Source organism: Mustela nivalis, assembly GCF_964662115.1.
Source record: "Mustela nivalis genome assembly, chromosome: 13".
Lineage (NCBI taxonomy): Eukaryota > Metazoa > Chordata > Mammalia > Carnivora > Mustelidae > Mustela > Mustela nivalis.
Genome location: NC_139032.1, coordinates 89,607,964 through 89,632,124, shown reverse-complemented (window position 1 = coordinate 89,632,124; position 24,161 = coordinate 89,607,964). Strand labels below are relative to the sequence as shown.

Genomic DNA, 24,161 nt, shown 5'->3' with positions numbered 1-24,161 from the left:
CTTTTTTGTGTGCGGAGGAGAGGGCTCACGACAGCAAGCGTGCTCGAGGGCTTGCGGAGATCCCGCCATCGCCAGGTGCCTGGAGCGGGAAGACACGGGCCTGGGCCTGCCTCCGAACAGCGTTTCAATCCCGTGGGAGACCAGGGATCCTCAGTCTTGAGGACACAAAAGAATTATCCCACGTTGGACTTTCCGACTTGCCCAGGCCCCGGCGTGTCACCGAGGCTGCAGCCCCCCACCCCCAGGGGTGCCTGGCCCACGGGATTGCCGGAACCCTTTGGGGGTCTAGCTCTGAGCCTCTCCCGTGCAGAGGACCCTCCAAGCGGATCGCCAGCAGCCCCTCTGTGGGGGCGGGTGGCCGGCCCGGCCCCAGGGGACCTGCCGCAGCTCCCACACCCCTCCTCACCCCCCTGCCTTGTTCCTGCTTGTCCCCCTCAGCCCGAGGGCCTGTCTTTTCTAACTAGCCTGGAGGAAGGGGCGGTAATTGAGGGGCTGCTCTCCCTGGCAGGACTCTTAGAGCTAATTAGAGAAGAGGACCTCTGGGCTTGTGGTTATTTTTTAATTGTTTGTGGATCCAACATAAAAGCTAATGACAGAGCAGGGAGACTTAGTTAGCCGTGCTCTCCTGACTTCTAAACTTGTCTAAGAGGTCATTTGCAATTTGTTAACATTTTTTCACAAGGGTGAAGTCAATTAGCAGTTTCCCCACACAGACGCCCAGAGGCGGGCCCAGGCTTTCTGGAAGCTTCTGTCTCAACCTTGAGGGTCTGTGCCTGAAACGGGAGCTCCCCCTGTGTCCTGCAGCGCCCCCCCCGCCCCCCCCCCGCTGCAGGCTCCGGTGGGGCTTGAGCCCCCCCGGGGGAGAGGCCCAGTGGAGCCAGCGCACATGCCGGGGGACAGAGTGCCTCGTGCACACGCAGACGTCTGCTGCGCAGGGGTCCTGGCATCTGGGGACAGGGTGAGTAGCAGATGGGGCCTCCCTGCCCTGTGGGGTTGCAGAGAGGGCACCGGCTCCTGGCAAAAGCCGAGGAGGCCCCTTCAGCCCAGCAACTCCCCCCGTGTACTTGACCCTGAGGAACCTCGCCCACAGGTAATGAGGAACCACCTGGACATCCCGCGATGGGAGACGAAAACACCCGCCCGGCGGGGCAGGGTGACCTTTGCAAATGTGTGGAGCGACAAAAGCCAGTTGCCACGCAAAGGGATTTACGTGTTTCGAAGCCACATGAACACACAAATACGCATTATTGACGGCCGCCTAGCGCCGGAGCGAAGATGGGCGAACCCAGAGGACAGGACTTGTATTCCAACCTCAGGAGGGTCCCCCGGGGGCAGAGGGAAGGGCGTGGGGCCAGGAGGGGCTGAGAAGGGGCTTCAAGCTGCATTTGGTCTGTTTTATTTCTCTAATAAGGGCTCGGATGCAAATATAGCCTGGGGGTAAAATTTGTGAAACCCAGGTGTGGGGCCACGGAGTTAGTTACGAAAGCTTCTGAACTTCTCTGCACTTTTGGAGAGTTTCCTAATAAATATGAAGAAAGGAGTGGCCAAATTTTGCTCCTCTGGAAAGCATGGATACCTGTCATCTTTCGGCTGATTAAAACTCTTGACTGATTGCGAACTTTCTTATTTTCCACAAACACGGGACGGGCAGCACGTGACAAGACGACAGGAACACGCGTGCCGAAGCAATAGTTCAGTTCCCGACAAAGAAGTTCCCCCGAAACCCCACGGTGCCTCAAGTGCGCGGCTTTCTGACTTTGCGGGAAGATGCCCTGATGACCACAGTAGGGCGACCGGTGGGTGCCCCCCCCACCCAGAGATACGTCCTCCTTCTACCCCAGAGCCCATGAGTGTGACGTGAAGTCAGAGAGGAGCTTTGGCCGACGTAACTAGCTTTGGGAGCTTGAGGTCAGATCACCCTGGATTATTGGGGTGAGCCCTGAATCCAGGGACCCGTGTCGTTGTTGGAGACAAAAGGGGAGAGACCGGAACACGTGAGCCGAGAGCTGAGGCTGGAGGACACCGAGCCCAGGGACGCCCCGGGCCACCAGAGGGCAGGAGGGATTCTCGCCTAGAACCTTCGGCGGGAAGCGGCCCCGTGACAATCTGAATTTGGATTTCCGGCTTCACGTTAGGAGGGAATACACTTCTGTTGTGTGAAGCCACCGGGTTGGTGGTGATCTGTTCCAGAAGCCCCAGGACGCTGATAATCAAAGCCCAGAGCCCAGCAGGTCCAAGCCCAGGGAAGTTGTTCCTCTCACGTGCTGGCTGTGTCCCATCTGGGGAGCGATCACAAGCAAGCCAACCCTTCTCCCCTTCCAGTCAGGCAACCAGCACTCACTGAGCACCTACTACGTCCCGGGCCTGTGCTAGGCGTTGGGGATACAGCAGTGAGCAAAACCAGGTGGGGCCCAGAGTCTCCCTGCGCCTTCTGCCATCCTCCCCTCCCACCGAAACAACGTGTCCTGTTTCATTTTGCGCCCCGTGTCCTCCTGGTATCCCGAACACCGGCGTGACACCCAGCACAGGCGGGCCCTGAGTGAGCACACGGTACAGGACAGAAGCGAAAGATAGGACCTCCAAGGTCAAATCCCACTCTCTGGCCACGCGATCACAGACAAGCATCTCTGTGGAAACCTCAGTTTCCCCATCTGTAGAAAGAGTGTTGCTACTCAAGGGTCATTCTGAAGGTCAGGGGAAAGGCTGGGCACGAAGGGTCTGTCCCTGTGCCCAGCCCCAGAGGAGCTAGCAAGGTGGAAGCTGGTATTATTATTACTGGAACCTGCAGGGCAGCCGGTTTTCTGGAACAAAAGGCCACCTCCATCTGGCCTCCAAAGGGAAAGGGACGGCCTTGGCCCCTGAGCACATGTTCAGAGACGCGCTGTAGGCTCTGAATTCTTTTGCGTGGGGGTCTCGCGCAGCAGCAGGCTGGGGTGCTGTGTTGGGCTCGAAACTGGTTCTCCCCGTGGGACCGGCCCCTCCGTGCCCCCATGTCAGAGGGGCCACCGTGTCACTGAGGGGCAGAGCCAGGCACAGCCCAGCGAACCCTCCAGCTGTGTCCAGGCTGGGGCTAGGGAGGCCGAGGCGCCAGGCCCACTCCCACGCTTTGCCCACCGACGCGGGCAGGCGAGGCCCAGCTCTAGAAAAATCAAAAGCGGGAGAGCGGGAGCTGGGGAGGCCCCGAGGGGGAGCGGCCTGCGGCCTCGTTAGTGCTGACCCTGGCACGGAGCCGCTCCTGACGGATGGGGTTCGGGAGGGCCAGGCCCCGGGGGAGCGCGGCCCTATCCATTATGGGCCCGTCAGCGCCTCCCTGAGCCCTCCCTGCTCCGAATGCCGAGAGCCTCCGGCCGGGAATAAATCTCTGTCTGGGCCGCAGGAGAGCAGAGAGGGAAAAAAGGCAAAGCATGAAAAATGTCTCATTCCTGGCTCTGGCAACAAAGCCGCCTTGCAGGAAGGAGTGAGCAGAGTTTGGGGAGGGGCGAGAGGTAGGAGCAGACGCAGCCGGGCGGGGGTCCCAGAGAGGAAGCGGGGAGAGGGTGGGTCCCCTCACAACGCCCCCCAGCTACTCTCCCTGCCTGGGCCTCTTTTAACAAAAGGCCCCCGGGTCAGGTCCACGGAAGCAGGCTCCCCATGAGGACGGGCCCCTGTCGGACCCAGTTTGGGGTGTCCCAGGACCCGGCCCGGCAGTGATGCATAGGTCTGGGGTGTCAGCCAACACCTCCCCGAGCATGAGGGTCTAGAGTAAACCATCTGCAGCCGAACACCCAGGCTTCCGCTATCACCTGTGAGCTCTTGCTACAGGGACATAACCTCTCCCTGCCTCAGTTTCCCTGCGGGTCAGTGGAGGTGGTGGGCCACCGTGAGGACATGCTGAGTCACTCTGTGGAAAGCCTGGTCCCCGGGGAGAGCTCGCAAGCAGCAGCAGCACTGACCACTGTCCCTGCTGTTCGCAAATGGCCTCCCTCGGCCGAGGACACGCCTGGAGACAGGCAGCCTTGCGGACGGGGTTCAGGATGTTGAAAGATGATTTCCTCATCCAGGCCCTGGCTCAGCCTCCTGGAAGCCTGCAGGCTGTGGGTATGGACAGCAGCTCAAATCCTGGCTCTGTCACCAACTGACCATGTGACCTCAGGCAAGGGACTCTCTGGGCCTCAGTCTCCTCATCTATAAAATGGAGATGATAGTCCCTCCCTGTCGGAGGGGTTTAACAAGATGGTGCACCCGTCTGCTGTTTCTCGAGGGCTCTGCCACGTGAACCACAGGCCCGCTCTCCAAACACACACACTGGTCCTCGTTTTGTTCTCTCAAGGCTCTGAGAACAAAGCCCCTCCACTGTCCTCACTTATTGTCATGTTCCTGGTACACGGTGGTTTCTGTCCCTCACGCCAGCACCCCCGTATGCTATCTCTGGACCCCTTCCTGTTTATGGGCCTTCCCTGAACGTATGATGCTTCACATTTTTTAAGTTGATGCTTTAAGTGTGACCTGAGCATCAGAATAGAGTAGGAAGGTCACCTCCCTTGTTCTGGACTTGCTACCTCTAGTAACGAGGCCAAGGGACACATTCACTGTTCAAGGCAGCCTTATTGATATTGATTCGTAACATCAAGCACAGGGGACAGAGCAGACTCTGGCTTTACCGCCTCCTCTGGCCTCAAACGGACTGTGTGTGTTTAGTTTCAAAGACTCTGTCTCAAAGCCTTCAAAGGCCCTGGACCATATTTCTCCTCAACAAATACTTAGTGAGCTCCTATGTGTGCCAGGCTCTGACACACAGAGCAGTGAACAAAACTGGCATTGTCCCTGGCCTCCAGACCAGAGTGTCCAGGAAAGCAGAGAGCTAGTAACTGTCAGCCGCGGGAGCAGGTGGGCCAGGATGTGCGTCTCAGGTGCGGGGGACCTTGCGAGAGCCACACGCTCCCCCTGGTGGTCAGGCCGGGTTCATTCAGCCGGCTTCCCGGCCACCCATAAATCTGGAGTGGGTCTCCCCAGTCAGAAACTGTCGTGGTTCCCCGGGTCGGTCGTCTGGGAAGGGTCTTATTACTATTTTATAGGAGTTTGGGTGGGCGGCTTGGATTTTGGCCGTCAGCTCTGGGAGGAACAAAATAACCCAGCGTGATTGATGGGCCCATTGTAAATTTGTAAAATAAATCAGCTTGGCAGAAAGATTCAAAAAACCTGTCAGGCAGCAAACATTTTTTTAACCGCCTGTAAAATTTCTCCATCCTTCAGGTTTGTCACTGTCAGGCTGCTGATGCATCTGATAGCTGGGCGGGCAGCCGCGCAGACAGACGGAGGACTGGTAGCATTTCCTGCCTTTCTTGTGCTTCTCATTTCTCCATGGTCTGAATGCGTTCAGCACCGGGACGGGGGCTGGTGGGTCTAAGCCAGACTAATTGGTGGAGGAACCAAGTTTTCTGCCAGAGTTGCACGTTGCTACCAGCTTCACATTCAGACTCCAAAGTGGCCCTTTATTTGTGGGTTCATTTGGTGAGTGTTTACTGAGGACCTCTTCAGCAAAGGCCCTGTGGTCAGCACCGGGGAGGCTGAGGAGCACAGAGCAGGCAGTGCGGTGAAGGTTCTGGGTGCCCCATCGAGGAGTTTGTTTGTCGGGATGTGGGGAGCCCCTGAAGGGGGAGGGAAGGGGAAGGGCCCATTGGAAGGGTAGCTCATTGTGTTCAGAGTAAGTTTAAAGCTTTAAGAAAAATCCAGACAGGGTGGTCTTCCACTCTCTCTCTACATATACATATAAGTGACGCAGATTCTGTCTCAGCCCCCCGCTAGAGCAGAGAACGCGTGGGTGGCATCTCCACCCGTGTCTCCTCCATCCTATGTTCGTTAGGCAGGCAGGTCACTGTCACAGACACCATCCTAGTGTTTAGACCAGACCAATCCCCGTCCCAGTGCAGAGGCAGAGGCAAATAACTTCACCTCTCTGACCCTCTGTCTCTTCTTCTATACGATGGGATGTGAGAGTTCCAGCCTGGCACTCACTGAGCTGTTCAGAGTTATTTAAGGAGAGGGTGCCTGGGAGGCATTCAATTATAACAAAAACATAGTTGGCACTGTGAGTTCAGAGCAGGGGCCTCCTACTGTTCATCCGGCCCATGCCATACACAGACATGCGTGGCGGGGGAGGGGTGCTGTTTGCCATCCATGGAGGGATAGATCCTCCTGCTAGCTGTCCTTGCTTGCGTGTGGCACGAGGCTCCCCAGGCTGGAGAGTGGCCGAGCCCTGGGTGCCCAGAACCTGCCAGGAGCACCAGCTGGGCCGCCGCATGCTGCTCCTCCCCTCCCCGCATCCCTGACTCCCCACCATCGACAATCCTGGACCAATTAGGAGCAGTAACAATTAAGATGTGCCAAGGGCATGTGAACATTTGCAAACACTTATTAAAATGCATCAATAATTAAGTGCTTCTTTAATAGTTACATTTCTGGCCTCCAGACATATCTGTCTGTGGACCTTGGGTCACAGCATGCTTGGAGATCTGTGTTACGGCCCTGCACGCGGGTAATGAGAATTTAAAATCCTTCCCTGACTTGAGGTCTGAGATTTGACGGTGAGACGGGAGAGCCATCGCGCACGGGCTCTCTCCAGATGCCTGATCCGAGAGGTGTGGTCTTCAAAGCCGGCCAGCCAGACGGGCTACAAAGCCTGCTCTGCCACCTTGTAGCCCGAAGCTGCACCCCCTTTCCTGGCCTGAGAAATGGATCATACGTCGAGGCCGGATACCTGCCTCGTAGGACTGGTATTAGTATTAGCGATTCCGTGCACAAAAGGGCTGCCTGCCCCGTAAACTCAGCTCAGGGCCGCGTCGGTTCGTGGTGCCGCCACCTCTATCAGAGGATGCAAGGAAGGAGCCGTCCCACAAGGGATCGGCACGGCCAGTCTACACGGGGATGGGAGGGGCTGCAACCTCGGTGCCCACCAGGACCAGACAAATAGCAAAAAAGGGAGAAGCCAGGCCAAGTGGGGGCGGACAGATGGAGGAGCACGCATGGGTTCTGTCCGAGCGGGGCCCTGCCTCCCAGCGCCAGCCCCCGGGGCCAGGCAGGGGTGCTCACCTCAGTCGCCCGGCTTCTGACTTTGTAGGAGAAGCGGGAAATCTAGGTTTGTATATGAAATCCCCTGACTTTTTCAAATGTGGCAACTCGTTCAAACTTTCTAAGTGCCGCATGGGGAAACATGGCCGGGGGGGCGACTTGGCTGTGGCCCCCGCTCTCGACCGCAAGTCCGCACGGGCTCTGCTTCCCGATCATTGCTTAGGGCCCCACTTTCTTTCAGCCACGGCAGCTCGTGAGCTGAAACGTACCTTTCCGATGTAGTGACAATCTGCGACAGATCGGTGTAGACTGGAAACCAAATCCGTTCACTGGAAAGGGACTGATTGAATAAGCCCAAACTGGGGTTTGGATCCCATATGGTACGGGGCGCTGAGAGGGCGGGCTGGTGGAGGCCTGTGCCGCCCCTCATACCCACGATTTTGCCCATCGTAAGATACATAAAGGGCGAGAGGATTTGGCGTCAGGGGCAGGAGGCAGAGCTGGGGTCGGACTTGTCTCCTGTGCGGCCCTTGGCGTGCTCGGCTGCGTGCCCAGCTTCGAGTGAGTTTTCCGTGTATGTAGTCCGAGAGGGACCTGATGCTTTTTGCTAACATATCTGTACTTGTGAGTAAATGGCAGTCATTTGTTTCTTTGTCTATTTATTTATTGGACCAAATCGCCCGAACAACTCCTTGGGTAGTCGTGTGTAATCAGATTTGGTTTTTTAACATGCTTTTAAAGTAAAGAAATAAATACAATCGAGGCTTGTAAAAGGTGATCATTAGGAAATGGGCCTCGGCCCCATAACTTTAAAGTAATAGCCCCATTATGGAGAGGGGCGCTCATCTTTTAACTGCTTTTCGCACGTACGTGGCGAGGTGGAGGGGCTGTGCACGCAGGCCGGGCATCTTGGTAAAAGCTTTTCCGGCAACCACTTAACCTCCACTTACGAAGAAATAAAGCGGAATTGATGCTGATTTGGGCCTGCTTTGGGGGATATTTTTGCTCTGTAAAAGCCCTTTTGCTTGCAATTTGCTGAGCTGCCCTGTCACATGAGAAAAGGCTGCTGTTGATAAAGATAAAGCTTTATGGCCACGATATTTGCTGCTAACAGCAACCTAATGCAGCATTTTCATTTTTGTGCAATTAATGTTAACGTCTGCTACGAAAATTGTCATTAAATACCATTTTAAAATCCATTCAATTTGCATATGCAGAGCCCATTTACCATCACGGAAGATCTGGCCGGTACTTCATCACGTCTTTCCTCTGGAATTGTCGCCACTCGGCTCTAGAGCAATTTCAGATTTTATATTGAAAGCCAGATGATAATGGATGTCCTTTCGGAGCCCAGCTGACTTGAGCTTTTCCACTGTACATGGAATAACAGCCCCCCAGGATCAGAAACTGTGGGCGTCCGCACCGTCCCTCAGTCCCGGGGAGGCAAGGAGAGGAGCAACGAGCACTGCACGGGGAGTCTGCCCGCGGGGCTCCAGACCTGGCGCTTGTCCGGCCACAACATGCTTGGGAAAGTCTCTTTGCTTCTCTGAACTTCTGCTTTCTGGTTTTATTTATTTTATTATTTTTTAAAGATTGTGTTTATTTATCTCAGAGAGAGAGGGAGAGGGTGAGGAAGAAAGGGAGAGGGGCACGCAGACTCTCCGCTGATCAGGGAGCCTGATGCGGGGCTCGATCTTGATCACCATCTGCGCTGCAACCGGGAATCAGATGCCCAACGACTGAGCCACCCAGGTGTTCCTATTTATTTTACTTTTTTACCTTTTTTTAAAGTAAGCTCTATGGGCAACACGGGGCTTGAACTCGTGACCCCAAGACCAAGAGTCACATGCTCTACCGACTGAGCCAGCCGGGCGCCCCTGCTTTCTTTTTTAAAATAAGGGCTTTGAACTAGGTGATGGCTAATGTTCTGTGTCTTCTAAAGTTTTTCCTCAAAGATTCATTCATTTATTTCCGGAGAGAGAGAAAGGGATTGGTGGGGAGACGAACAAGGAGAGGGTTCCCCGAATGGGGACTTGACCTCAGGGCCCTGGGGTCACCACCTGAGCCGAAACCGAGAGTCAGACTCAACCGACTGTACCACCAGGTGCCCCTATGTTTTTAAACATCAGCACATCAGGTTGAGAACCCATTTCGGGAAGGTTGGTTCATGTCTCCGTGCCTTGGCTGGGCAAGCAGCCACCCAGACCCCCTGCACAGGGTTTTAAAGACAAAGGAGATTGACAGAGAGACCAGACACAATCCCGGAACCCTGGGATGTCCGGTTAGTGCTGTGACAGCCCCTGACAGATGAGGAACCAGAAGCCTCGAGGGGAAACAGCTGGTGACCAGGCTGGGACTAGAACCCCAGGCTCACTCCTAGCCAGAGCTGCTCCCAGACACTTCACAGGTGGGCGGAGGATGGTGAGCAGACAATCAGTTAATCCAGTCCAGAAATGACTTTCCAGTGTGTCTTCAGGGTCACAGTCCCGGTTTGGAAGGCTGATGAACAGAAATGCCTTTCAGGGGAGAGATGTCTGTGGGAGCTGGGAGAGCTTCCCGCAGAGAAGATGCTGGTCTGGACTCTGGGGACACGTGGGTTTTGCTTCGTACGGTCAAGAGAAAAGTCAGGGAAAAGCACGAAAGCCTTGTGGCTCTCGCTGTGGAAAACGCTGGCAGTTCCTTAAAAAACTTAATCTAGAATCGCGTATGATCCAGCAATTCCACTCGTGAGCAGATGCCCTCGGAGAACTGAAAACAGGGACTCGAACGGACGTTTGCACATGATGTTCCCAGCAGCACGATTCACAAGAGCCCGAAGGTGGAAGTAACCCAGTGTCCACCGGCAGGTACATGGGTACACAGATACACGGGCACACGGGTACACGAATACACGGGCACACGGGTACACGGGCACATGGACACACGGATACACAGGTACACGGATACACGGATACATGGGTACACGGACACACGGACACACGGATAAACAAAATGTGGTGTTGGGATATTTTTCTGCCTTCAAAAGGGAGGAAATTCGGGCACCTGCTTCGGACCTGGATGAACCTCGGAGCCATTACAGTGAATGAAATCAGCCAGACACAGAAGATCAAATACTGCATGATTCCGTTTAGAGGATGCACCTGCCGTCTCAAAATCACAGAGATGGAAAGCAGCGCGCCGGCCACCGAGAGCTGAGGGGAGGGAGCAACAGAGAGATACTATCTCCCCGGGGCAGAGTGTCAGTCTGGGATGAAGAGAAAGTTCTGGAGACGATGGTCACGGTGGTTCACAGCAATGGGAATGTACTTCATGCCACCGAACCGGACATGTAAAAGTAGCGCATCTTACCACAATAAAACACGATGAGAAGAAAAATTAAAAATAAAGAAGGAACCACAAATAAATAAATAAATAAATAAAGCACGGGGTAGAGCCTGAAGAAGTGACATGTCTGGGAAGAGTGGCATGGGAGCGGGGAAGGGGCTGGTCCACACAGACGGACCAAGATACTGGCTCCTCGGTTTCAGGCGTCTAGGTGGGGCTTGGGGCGGCTGGAGGTCCCAGGCCATTTTGGCAGCTGCGAGCACTTCTGTTTCTTTGTATGGTGTGAGGCATACATGCCAGTAGTTTTTGTGAGGTTTGTACGGCGGCATCGTTTGGGTGAGGATGCGTTGCTGTATCAACCGTCTGCTGCTGCGTTCCATTCTCCTCCTTCTGGGGTCAGAACCTTGATTTCTGCCTGTCTTCCACCACCTGCCCCTGTCGATTTGCAGAGACTGATTCCAACCCCCCAGCCCCTCCCAGAAGGGGCAGGGGATCCTGCCTGGCCCATCAGGGTCACGGAAACTCCCGGACTCTGCAGCTGGTTCAGAGGCAGACATGAGACCCAAGACTGGCCAATCAGTGTACTTCGCCGTCCCTTCTCGGTGTGGTTAGTTCCAGGAGAGGCAAAGCTCTGAAGTTGGGCCAAGGAGTCTTGATCTCAAGTCTCTGTTGAAGTTCCTGTGCCCTTCCCGCCGAGAATAGAACTGTTCCTGGTCATTTTGCTACATGAGGAGGGAGTGTGTCAGAGAATGAAGCCAGGACTGGGAAGCACAGGATGTTAAACTGGTAACATCCCTCCGTTACCCAGATCCAGCTATGCCTGAAGCTCTCTACCCCAGAGCTTTTCAATCATATAAGCCAGTAAATTCCACTAAAAAAAAAAAAAAATCAAGGCAGTTTGATTGGAGATTTGATGACACGCAACCACATTCTGCTTTTGTAGAAGGTCTTGCCTTCCAGAGTTGGGACATGGGTTATGTGTCTGCTGCTGAACCCATCACTGGGACCGACGTTTGTGAGATACACTGCTTGACCAGGCTTGGAACACTCACCCCTTCCTGGAGTCAAAGGTCATGCCCCACATTGTTCCCTAATTCAGACACCTCTGAGCGCCCTCCCGCCCCATGGTGAAGCAAAGAACCTTGAGTGCCAGCCCCCTTACCGTGCCGGGGTCCCAAACGTCATATTTGGCGGGAGAGAGGGCAGGTCCTTCTTGACGTGCCGGTCTTCCTGGTCACTGATACGGATGTCGTTGAGCTGACGGTAGAGGAAATTCTCCCGAGCGGTGACCAGGCCGGCTTTCACTGCCCCCCGGTTCATGGCGATGTAGTTCCGGGTCAGCTCATGGGGGCAGGTGGGCTGCTGCTTAAACACATTCCAGTGTCCGATGGCTGGGGGCAGGGCGAGACAGCACCACGGAGCGGCGGTCAGTCTGGGAGGTGAAGCCACCGGGGGCACCTGACTGAGAAGAAGCTGGGGCGTGCGTCCCTTCCCGTCAACCCAGAGCCCGCTGCGGGACAGCCCTGCTTGGCCTGCTGGGAAGGAGGGGTCAGGATTCCCCGCCATCCCAGAGGGCACCTGAGCGACCTTTGAGTTGCTGGGTTTGCCCGGCCTTCACCTCCTCGGGGCCATCCGAGGGCTGGCGCGGAGCCCGTCTGTGCTCGAAGCTCGCACCGTGCAGAGCACAGTCGGGCCCGGGATCCGTGTTCCACCGCGGCTGGGGCCTGGGCTACTTCCCTGCTACCTCCGACCAGGACGCTGTCTGACACCCCCATCTCGGCCAAGCCCCGACTGCGGTTTCCACCAGAATCGTGCCGTGGGACCAGCACGGGAGAGACCCCGTGACGCTTGGCTCTGTCCCCGGAGCGCGGCCCCCTGCCTGGCTTGAGAGCTCAGGTCCCCTGGGGCTGCAGAGTCTGCTGGCTCACCTGCGGGGACGCCTCCGTCCAGTCCCCGGGTGTAGAGTCCATAATTAAAATCAACTCCCGGCAAACTGCAGCTTCTCTCTCGGGGCTTCCCGAGCTCAGCCTGTGGGGGAAAGACAGAGAGCAGAAGTGAGCAGCGGGACCCCAGACCGACCACACAGGACAAAGTCAGCAACAGGAGTCACTGGACGCTCGCGGGGGCCCAGGCCCTGTGGGCGACCTGGAGGGCCACGCGGGTGCGGCGGCAGAGCCCTCCCTGAGCGGGGCCCAGAGACGCGCTGGAGAAGCCTGCGGGGTGCTCGTGCCGAGGGACAAGCGAGCACATCAGGTCAGGAGGGCCCTGAGGTCTTCACAGAGGAGGCGCGTTTGTCTGGTGGAGCAGGAGGGACACGTCCCCGCCCCCGAGCAGCTGCACTGGGGGACCCAGCCCAGATCTGCCTGGCTGGGACGGGCTGTCACTCACCACCACGGGACGTGCCTGGGCGCGGCGGCCCCGCGGGGGACGGAGCGGCACCTTCCCTACCTGACTCTTCATTCCTACCCAAGATGGCTTGTATCCCGGTCCCTGCCGCTCACGGGGACATCGATGCCTTCTTGAATCCTCACCGCCGTGGGGCTACGGGGACAAGGCCCACTATCGCCTTCCCAGTGGCTTCCCAGTGGCTGGACAGCGTTCCTCACTCTCTGGGTCTCTGGCAGACTCCTCCTTGTCCCCCAGAAGGGGGTTGTAGGAACAAAACTGCCCTATCACCGACCGCACGACTCCCCTATTTTATAGACAGGGAAGCCGATGCCTAGAGAGACGGTCGTGATCCCGGCTCCCAAGGGACAGGATGGGGTTCACACGCCGGTGTGTTTGGCCCCCCGCCAGGGCTCTAAGTCATTAGAGTAGACGACACCGCCCCTCTTCAGAGGAGTGAGCGGCCCCCGAGGCAGAGGTCCTACCCTGTATGGTACGTAGATCATCTCCTTCTCAGCTTTATCGAGCCCTGGCTGGATTCCCACCGAGTCCCAGACACAGCGTTCGGTCCTTCCTAGGCTTCTCGTGCTGGGTCCTCACAACCCCCCCGTGAGGTGGACCCCATCGCCACCCCGTTTCTCAGATGAGGAAGCTGTGGCACAGACAAGTCAGGCAGTTTGCACAAAGCCACACAGCAGCAAGTGGCCGAGCCGGGATTTGAACCCAAGCCGTCTATCTCCAGCCCACGTTCAGATCCACCAGTTCAACAAAGACCCACGAGCCAGCATGCCTGGATTATAAATTCCCACGCAGCCAGAAGCATGACGTGTGTCGCCTTCCCTCTGCTGGTGGCACAATAAATGCCTGAGTTTATAAAAACCTCTTTCTCTGGGAAGCCCTCCCGGGTTGCCTTCAGCCCAGACAACTTTCCCTGTCATATGGCATCATGAGCTCTACCTACAGGGCACTTTCAAAATCACACAGTAGTACCTCCGCGGCACAGACGGGCTTGGACAGTATGGCGCTTACACTCGGAGAGAGCCGGTCACCGAGGATGACATATCGCTGGAGGTCACTGACGTGAAATGTCTCAGACAGCAAGTCCATGGAGACAGGAAGTAGATTCGTGGTGGCTTCCGGCTGGGAGGGAGATGGGCATGGGATGCTCGGGGTGCGGGCTGACGGCTGAGAGGGACCCTAAAACCCACGATGGTGATGCTTGCCCAAGTCTGGGAATATGCGAAAAGCCACGGGCTTGGGCACTTTGTTTGGGTGAATTGTGCCGCGTGTGAACTGTCCATCAGTGAAGCCGTTAGAAATGACAAAGCGGCGTAATTAAGTCATTAATTGCATGGCGATCAGCTTCATGTCTGTCTCCCCTGGTAAAATGTGTTCTCAGTCTTTATCTGTTTTAAGGTTAATGTTTTTAAGCTCTTTAAAGATAGATCTTTTTTTTTTTTTTAAGCAGTTTTATGTTCACAGCAAAACTGAGAAGAAAGTGTAGAGATTCTGCCCCTCCTCCCCCGACTCCTCCTCCCCCGACCCCTCCTCCCCCGCGCTCACCCCTTTATCCTTGTGCGCAGCGTACAACAGACGCTGGTAAATAAGGATGGAGGGAATGAACGAACGAAATGCCTCCGTGGAGACCCCATCCGTTCTCTTCTGCACATTGCTCTGCCTCTTCTTTCCCATCTCAAAACCAGGCCTGTCCCCCTTTGAGAGGGACAGAGCTCGGGGTTCCAGGCAGCCGCACGGAGCCTCTGCTGTGTGGTTCGCGGTTTGCTCTGAATTCCTTCTGCAAGACTCACTCTGAGCTGCAGACAAAGATCTGGCTTCTCATTTGTTTATGAAAACAAGATCTGGCCTCTCCGGTGACTGCAGGGGAAGTTAATTAAAATGTGGCTTCTCCAGGAGAGCCCCCCACCTCAGGGCAGGTGCAGGTGGGCAGATTTCCAGCTGGCAAAGGAACGACAGACAGACTCAGGCGCTGGCTGTTATGCTCGGGGGGTGGGGCAGGGAAGCAGAGAAGCTGGCAGGTGCCTGTCTCTGCGCTTTTGACCAAGAGCTCCCCGGAAATCAACGACTGCCCACAGACTTTGAAGCCTTAGGCTGCAAGAAACATCCCAATGGGAGGTTTACCCATTCTTTCACTCCATAAATATTTATTTTGTGCCTACTGTGCACCAAGCCCTGTGTTGGGGGTTCTGAGGTGAACAAAGCAGACTCACAGTCTTTGCCCCTAGGAAATGTGTTGTTTTGCAAAATGGACAACTGAAAAGTAACACTAGTCAATTGTACCAAGCACGGGTTGCCTCTAGCTCTAAAAATCTAAGTCCATAGAGTGAGAGAAGATATTTACAATACATATATCTTGCAAAAGACTTATCCATCATATATAAAGAGCTGCTACAAATCAATAAGAAAAAAAAGGCAGACAGTCCTACAGAAGGGTGAGCAAGAAACTTGAACAGGCACTTCATTAAGAGGATGTCCAAGTGGCCAAGACCCATATATCAAGTTGTGTAACGTCTGAGAAATGCAAAGTAAAAACTCAATACTCTTGGTGAGAATGTGGAGCAACCAGAATATAGACGCAATTGGTGGGAAGTTAAAAACAGCCAGCGTGGAAAGCTGTGTAGCAGTATCTATTGAAGCTAAACATATGCCTACCTGGTAACCCAACCCAGTTCCCGCCTAGGCACCCAAGAGAAACGAGTGCCCATGTTCAAAAAAGACATGTCTAAGAACGCTCACAGCGCCTCCATTCCTAATAGCCAAGTACTGGAAACCATCCAAATGGCCACGATAGGTGGATAAAAAAACTTGTGACATATTCATTCCATAGAACACTCCCCAGCTGCCATGCTCAATCAGGGATAGTTTTGGCCTCCCAAAGGACACCTCTGGGATGTTGGAGACATTTTGAGTTGTCATAATTTGGGAAGGAGTTCTACCTTCCATGTGATGGCTGGAAGCCAGGGATACCACTGACCATCCTACAGGCACAATACAGTCCTCACCCTCAACATTGAAGAATTATCTGGCCCCAAATGCCAATAGTGCTGAGGCTAGGAAATCCCACACTACAGCAACAATGAAGACATAGTCACATACAACCACACGGCAGCTTTCGCATGGAGCGCAGAATGAGAGAAGCCAGACACGCAAGGCACATGCACTCAGGTGTCCTTGGGGCTGGGTGGCGGCTAAGAGCAGCACAAGGGGGCTTCGGGAGTGCTGGTCCTGCTGCTTCCTGACCTGATGTGGGTCCTGCCTGCTGGCCTCCTTCAGAACCATTCGTCTGGCCACAGATCGAAAGAGCGCTGTGTTCTTGAGTGACGCGGAGCGCCCCCTTCACGCCAGCGTCATGGAGGCCCCGGCACGAGAGAAACAGCAGTAGCCACGCAAAAGCCATTTGTTAGGTCCCGGAGGGCTATGCGCTTCTGCGACGTTGGGTTCACATCCAGAATTCCCCGAGTGTTGGTTTTGTCGTTTGCTCTAACTTTTCCAGACTGGAGTACCCGCCAAAGGGAATGGGTAGAGCTCCCCGAGAGTTCAGCAGGGAAGGGGGTTCAGCCTTCTAGCCCTGCAGCCGGCCTTGCTTCCCCCCAGCATCCACGAGGGCCACCTGTAAGACACCAAAGGGTCCCAGGGCCAATGTCCGGAACACCATGGAGCTGTGCGCAGAGCATCTGTCCAGGCTAGTAGGGCAGGCGTGCTCCCTGACCTTTGCCTGGGTTTCCCCCCACCCCCCAAAACTCCCATGCTTGAAATCGGCCCTTGGCAGCTCGGTCCTTTAGGTCTAGAGGTCAAGTGCCTTGGGGCCCCTGTGTTCACAAGTAGACGCCCAGAGGAGCAGCGGACTCACCCATGACCAGCCCAGGTGACTGATGAGACGAGCTCACCGGCCCGCCTTGTGCCAACGCCGCTGACCCCAGTGACCCCTGTAATCACGGTGACCACGCGCCAGGCTCCTTCACCTCCATCCCCGCTAATGCTGAAAATCATCCCGCAAAGTTGTTCCTACTGTCCCGGCTGGGTGGAGAAACAGAGGCCCAGACAGCTTTAGGGCCTTGTTGGACGCAGAGCTCGTGAGCGGACAAGGCAGGATTCGAACCCACTTGGCAGTGGGCATGAACGGTTCCTCACCCTCCCACGAGCGCCAGGCGGGGCTCTGCAGGCAAGTTGCCCCTCACGCAGGGGGGCGTGGCTTTGACTTCCGGGCACCGCCCCTCCTCCCACACAGGCTAGCCTTATGCCCAGGAGGGCCCCAGGTCAAGTCCCTGTCTTCAGGTATAGTTTGGGGTTGTGGGAAGAGCTGCCACTTCAGAAAACCCAGGAGGCCTGATGTGACCTGCACGCACAATGGGAAGTCCTGACCGTGTCAGGAAAAAGTGGGCAGGGAAAGAAAGAAGGGCTTAGCATTGTGGAGACAGCTGATCTGAAGAGGATTCCAGTGGGTCAGCCGGGGAGGGGTGGGGAGCCAAGCGTTCTCTGAGGGGCCTCTTGGAAGCAGGAAGGAGCATTGAGCCAGAGGCGGAAGAGCCTGGCGCTGATTTGGGCCTCCTTCCCCCGCTTGAGCACAGAGGCCTTCTAGAAGCCTACAGACAGAGGCTGCCTGGCAGAGAGTGCTGCAGGTCTCTGGGCACCTCAGGGGAGCTGTGTGAAGCCAGCAGGTGCTCAGAGCTCCTGACCCTGAACTTCCAGATGCAGGCAATCGAGTCGCGCGACAGACATCTGAGATCAGCTGCTATTGAAATGCAAGGTAATTGCTGATCCCCTGCTTTGCCATGGCAACCCTGCTCTGATATCCATGAAATCGATGAGCTTGGCCACACATCTCAGCTTTGATTAGCCACTCAGGTCCCCCAAGCTACCTGCCTCCCAGCTCAGAACAGGAAGAGAGACATCCCAGAGGCAACAGCTCTCAGACTGGAATGTGCAAAGGTCCTGGGGCAGATGGCATGGCTGGGCTGTTGGGCCATGTGAAGGCTGCAAGCACCTTCCCCACACCGGGATCCCTCGGAACCACCACACTCTCTTTGCTGCAGAAGTAAAGAAAGGAACGAGGAAGACAATTCACACTTACTGAGCACCTCCTTCCTGCCAGGAGCTCATGTTATGTGCTCTCGTTTAGGGAACCTTTTTACTGAGCACTCACCGTCCTGAGAGCTTCTCGTGCTTCTCCCTGAACCCTGCCAATCCCACTTCACAGATGGGAAAACCGCAGGTTCACACCTGCCCAAGGCCACCCTGGTATTAAATGCAGCAGCCGAGGTAACACTCAGCTCTCTCAGATGTGCCGACCCCACAGCCGGCCTCCCAGCAGCTCTTTGAGGGAGGTCACGTCATCACCAGTGGACAGGTGGGGAAGTTGAGGCTCAGGAAGAGAAGGGACCGGTGAACCCCTTTCTGCCTGCAGCTTTACACCCCTCGGGCATTTCCTGTGTCTGAGGGCAGAATTCTAGGGCAGCTCCTGCAAAATCCCCAAGGTCCTTTAACAGGCACCCTCAGCTTCGCACTGCCAGGACGTGTGAACCGCGGGACGCTACCGAAATACAGCCCAGGAGCCGGGCTCCCTCGCGGCCGTCGAGGTGCTCGAGTCAAGAGGCGCTCGGAGGCGGGAGCAGGATCCGGGCTCTGCATCAGACCACCCCGCCCTCCTCAGCAGCATTCAAACTGTGCCTTTTTCCGAGTTTGCTCTGTCACAAAGTGGCTTGGCTGGAATACAGCTCTGGGTGACAGCTGTCCCCATCAGCAGACAGCTTCATTAAACCTCATTAAGATGTCATCCCTTGCTACCTTAGTTCCCGTCTCTCAGCTCTAATTAAAACCAGCTCTCTCCCCGTCCCAGGGGTCCTGGGATTCTCTGGGCTCCTTCTGCACGACACACAGCTCCCTCCGACGCTTGCATGAAGGACCAGGCCCTGGACACCGGCCCCGGATCAGGGGTCAGGACCAGGCCGGGCAGGCGGCACCCTCCCCTCCCAGCCCGAAGAAGCGCCCTGGGTGCGCCAGTCCCTGGTAGGAGGACCACTGGGGCTTCCGGGGAAAGTCCAGGGGGTGGTCCCTTCAGGCTGTCACCTTGCTCCGAAGTCACCTGCGGGCCGGAAGGACAGCCCCTAGCCCTGGAGCCTTGCCAGAGCCGGTTCTCCGCGGAACAGCTTCACAAGTGAGCTGGCCTTGCACTTCTAGTCTAAGAATTTCCCACCCGATCTACTTTTGAAAATTCTTAACCAGCCCCTGTTTCCCAGCCAAGAGGGGAAGGCGGGGGAGATGAGTTGCCTTGATTTCTTGGCTGGCCGGAACTGGGTCTGACTCTGGACGAATGAACAGAGGGCATTTTCCAAGATGGGCTTTGGGTCTGGAAGCCCAGTGCCTGGGATCTAGCCCTCCTGCGGATACTCTGTCCCGCCAGAGAAATCCCCGTAGTGGAATCCCTCCCACTGGCCCCTGCCAGACAGAATGTAGTTCATTAACCCTCTAGCCCAGCGTCTGAACGAAACTAGTGTTTGTCCGACGGCTGAAAAGCCTCCACTCACTTTCCTGCATGCTATTCAAGTGTAGTTACATGAAATCCCACAGTTATTGCCTGGGAGTTATTAAATAAATATCTGTCTGTCGCTACACCCGGGCATGCACATGCACACCCCATACCATGGTGCTCATGGAGGGATCGTTCATTATTATAAAACAACTTAAGATCCTCGAATGAAAAGCACAATATAAATGCAAATTGCGACCCTGATTAGCATAGAGGATATTTATTTATTTCCATAATGAGAACCTCAGATAAACAATCATGTGAAATAAGGTGCATTAGGCATCAAAGGACTCCGGCTCCGTCTTAGAAGCCAGATTCTTTGAACCATGTACATTGTGTGAGAATGGCAGTTGAACACCGAATAATGATCCTAAAAAGACACGCATAGGAGGACCACATCCATATATGATCAAAGGCGTATAAAATAATGTCAAGTGAAAAAAAAAAAAAAAACCAGCAGTATCCAGAATTTTACATATACTACCGTTACAACTGTGTTTTTTAAAAAAGCTTCATTGAAAAAAATACCGGAAGGAAACACAACGGAACCGACTGCAGGAGGGTGTGTAGTTAGACACAGGGGCCTTCCGAAGGGGGCCGAGCGTTCTCTTTTATTAATGAAAGAGTCAAAAGGTGGAGTTAAAGCACACGTTTCTATTTCCTGCGCATCTGCCAAGGGCCACAGTTACGGGTTTGCCCCGCATTAGTACAATGGCAGGGGTTATAATGGGGACCGAGCTGGCCGCCCCGGGATGGGGGGTGCCGCGGGCTGAGCAGAAGGATCCAGGGAGCCGGCTTGTTAATGTCACACGGAACTGAGCCCCAGCTCTGCCGCCTCCCGTGTGACCTTGGGCAAGTCACCGAGTGCTTCTGGCCACTGCTTCCTCACCTGTGATTCCTCCCCGGGGCGCACTGAGTGTGTGTGGCTTCGGCTGCTGCTGGAGTTAGAGTCGGGGTTACCCAGTGGGTCTCCAGCTCAGGCTGCGGGGAGTCCCCACCGCACCTGCTGGGCTACCCCTGCTCTCACGGCCGGCCGGCCCGGGCTGCCTGTGCTTTGCCGTCCCTGGTCTGGCTCCTGCATCTCCCTGGGGCGGCCCGGGCTCCCTTCTCCCTCGGAGCTGACAGGACCGTTCCTGCAGCTGACGGATGGGCCTTGCCGGTGAGGCGGTCACGGTGACGGGGCCCCGTGCTCCCTCCCCTCCCCCGCCGACAGCTTGAAGCCAGGTCCTTCATTTGCATTTACATGATCTCGCTGTGCGGCTTATGAGAGCGAGAGATTTATTTGCTACTTAGCTTCATGTGTGATTACACTCGGAGAAGTCGGTGACAGCAAAGTGCATGGATGCGTCGCTCCGAGCCCGCGGCCTCCGGGGACCCGTAACTCAACAGCAGGGTTAGGTGGATGAGGGGGAAATGCGCAGCGTTTTGAAAAAGGCAAACGTGAGATGTTGGCAGGAGAAAACACCATGATCTGGGTTTTGTTTTGTTTTGTTTTAATGAAAGCAAAAGAAACTGGCTCCGGTGTCATTGGAATTATGGACGCCGCACACTGCTCTCTGAGGGGTCTCATTGTCCCAGAAACTTTTCCTCCCAGGCAGAACCAAGGGCTCCTCAAAGAGACGGTGCCTCCAGGAAGGCGGCCAGGATCACCTCTGCTCACAGGCATGGCTCTCAGACCGGCTCTGCCACTTACACCCATGCGGCCTGTGCCTCAATGCTCCTCATCTGGGAAATGGGCAGACGACACTACCTCTCCAGTCCGCGGCTGAGAGGAGTGAACGTGGTGACTTCGAACCACGGTGGACACAGAGCAGGGCCTGATGAACCCACTGTTTTCTGAAGAAACAAGGAATAAAGCTAAATGCCGTGGAGAAAAGTCCCTCGGCGTCACGCTCTTTCAGACAGACGTCACTTATGCGACTTAGGGGTGGTTCGCAGTGGGGTCTGAGGCGGGGTCCCCGGCAGGCCCGCTCCAGAGGCCCACCACTGGGGCAGGCTCCAGGAAGGCCAGCTTGTTTCCAGAATAGTCTGAGCCGGGCATCATTAGGAGCGGAGAGCTGCCGCTGCCGGCCGGTACCCCGTGGCAGTCCGGATCCAAACGGAAATCATTTGGAACGTTCCCGAGACATTAACAGTTTGGCGATCTTGGGCCAAACCACCTGGATTGGAATTCCAGCTTCTCCACTCCCTGTGACTTCGAGCAAGTTGCTTAACCTCTGAGCCTGTGAAGTAGGGATACTGAGAGTCCCCGGCTCACAGGCTTGTTGGAGCATTTCATAACGCAGGGCACACTGTGAGCATAGGTTCTTAATTAAAAAGTGGGCATACGAGCTAGTGGTCTTCGTTGGCCTCACCGCCATTTCGAATTACCAACAGCTCTGCATTCGTGTCAACAGAGAAGCAGCCGGAAGATTCCTATGTCCATTTGATGGCTCTTCGAAGAGTTCAGCAGAGTTGCCCGCTGATCCAGCATGTCCAGTCCTAGGTAGACGCCCAAAGAAATTGAAAGCAGATGTTCAAGCTCACGTAGGTTCACAACAGCATGACTCACAGTAGCCAGAAGATGGAAACCAGCCCGCTGTCCGTCGGCCGATGAGCCGATGACAGAATGTGCTAGATCTACAGTAAACTATTAGTCAGCCACAAAAAAGGCATGACGTCCTTATAGACGCTGCACCGCACTCGAACCTTGAAAGCGTTATGCTAAGGGAAACGAAGCCGGACACAGAAGCCACACAGTGTGTGATTCCGTCTCCATGAAATGGCCAGAATCGGCAAATCCACAGAGAAAGGAGGCAGATCGGTGATTGCCCAGGAGCAGGGCCAGAGCGGGATGGCAATGGGATTTCCTTTCAGGGTGATGTACATGTCTTGGAACAGAGGTGTGACCGCGTGACACTGCGTTGCTGAATACCGCTGAACTGTCCCCTTACAAATGGTGAATGGTTAATTTTATGTCAATGTTGACTCAATAAAAAGAAAAAAATCAGTGTGTCCGCAGGAAGGATGTGCCACGCCTCCCACCCGAGCAACTTAAGAAATTCTTTTCTCTCTTTGGGACGAGAAGGGAGAGAAACGCAAATGTGTATCCCACAGCAGCAGAAGGCGTTGGAAACTTCGCTCCACCTGAAGGAGGCGCGGCTGCGTGGCTGGGGGTGGACGGTGTCTCAGCGGGAGCTGCAGGATGTTAGCCGTGGGCCGTGTGGCCTCATCGCTGTCTCCGGTGGGCTGCATGACCGGAAGCTGGCGAAGGCACGTCTGTTAGAGGCTTTTCGGTCTTCCCGAGGTAGTTGTTCCAAAGCTGACCAAGGGCCAGTGGACTTGATGGGTTCTACTTCCCATCACATCCCGCCTGGGCCTCATGTGGCCTTACTTTTGGGAGGCTGCCGTGGGCAAGGAGGAGCCCTGGACTGGGAGTCCAGAGACCTGAGAGCTGGTGTCCATCCACTTTGCTCCCCGCGGCGCCTGCCTTGTTCACACTGGGAGACACTGTAGGAGATCAGTGACTTTCCCACCAACTGCCACGCGTCTCCCCTGCTCACAGAGAAGTGCCGGCTCCCTGAGGTGCACGGCAAGGAGAGGGTCCCCGGAGCGCGCAGCCCTCCTCCTGAACCAGCCAGACGGCCGCTAAGATCCGTGTTTTATTATGGGCGTCTCCACATCAGGCTTCTTCTGAAGAGTGGGCTCCACGTCTTTCAGAGAAAAATGAGAGTCCCTGGGCGAGACCATCTGGGGGGTCCTCCCCAGGTCCACCCGGTGCAGACAGATGGGGTCTGAATCCGGACTCTGATCGTCCTCACCGTGTGACGGGGGGACCTGCTGGGGTCTCCGTCTGTCATCGGCCACGCCCACCTCGAGTGGAAAGACCAGATTTAGACGGGATACCCGAGACGAGGTGCCAAGGGGCACAGAGCACGCAGTAGGTGCGCACCTGCTGGGACGGGCTCCTCCCCCCCCTTCTCCAGCACACTGCTGTCTCCATAAAGGGAAGAAACACCTCTGCACCCACTTTGATGTAGCGTCCAACAAGCAAAGGGGCACGTTTCCAGACTGCTGAGAAGTAAGCAGCAGACCGGGGGCCGCCCCACCGACAGGGAGCCCTTGGCTGGACGGATCAACGACCTACTCATCCGGCGACTCAGTCACTCCAGCTGCCAAGGGTCAAAGCCAGCGGACCCAGGACTACAGAGGGACCAGACTCAAGAAGGAGCCTCCCCACCAAAAAAAAAAAAAAAAAAGAGAGAGAGAGAGAGAGAGAAGAAAGAAAAAGAAAAAGCAGAGAATGATCTATGTACTTTTCAAAACTTAAAACAGAAATCAAAGGGAAACTGAACTGTTTTAAGTTTTGACAGCTGCAAGGATCATTCTGTTTGGTTACTCTATTTATGTTTTCATTTTCTTTATAGATTCATTGAAAATCGCATCATGTAAGAGGGAAGAAAAATGTTCAGTATTTCCCGCCCCCCCCCTACCCTTGTTCCTTCCCGAGAACAGATGAAAACGCCAGCTCCGGTGACTTCTGTTTTGATGTATATTTCATAATATCTCATTGATTGTAAGTTTTATTTCCATGTCAATAAAAAACTGGTATTGTAATAAATGAGAAGGAGTTTAACACAAAATGGCAGCTGACCTGTTAGCAGAGCGGGTCGCGGAAGCGGAGGAAGAGGCTGGGGGGAGGAAGCCTGTTAATAAGTTTGGCTATTGATGGCCGCACGGGGCTGGGGGGCTGGGGGGCTGGGGGACGGGGCCCCCTGCTCCCCCTCCGTGGGCTGTGGGCTTGCTTTCTGGTTGGCTCTGGGTTGCCGTGCCCGGAAGGTGATGCGGGGAACCCAAGCAACACCTCCTCCTCCAGGACAGG

General features: G+C 55.4%; 1 protein-coding gene across 1 annotated transcript in view; it reads right to left on the bottom strand.

The window, feature by feature from the left end:
* The window catches only part of CFAP77 (cilia and flagella associated protein 77), a 121,926-nt gene that overhangs the window by 39,066 nt on the left and 58,699 nt on the right, over positions 1-24,161 (bottom strand). The window contains exons 2-3 of the mRNA XM_082696154.1: positions 12,300-12,399; positions 11,534-11,762 (exon numbers count right to left, since the gene is read on the bottom strand). Coding sequence (XP_082552280.1) covers positions 11,534-11,762; positions 12,300-12,399 — 329 coding nt within the window. The remainder of the gene's footprint in view (positions 1-11,533; positions 11,763-12,299; positions 12,400-24,161) is intronic.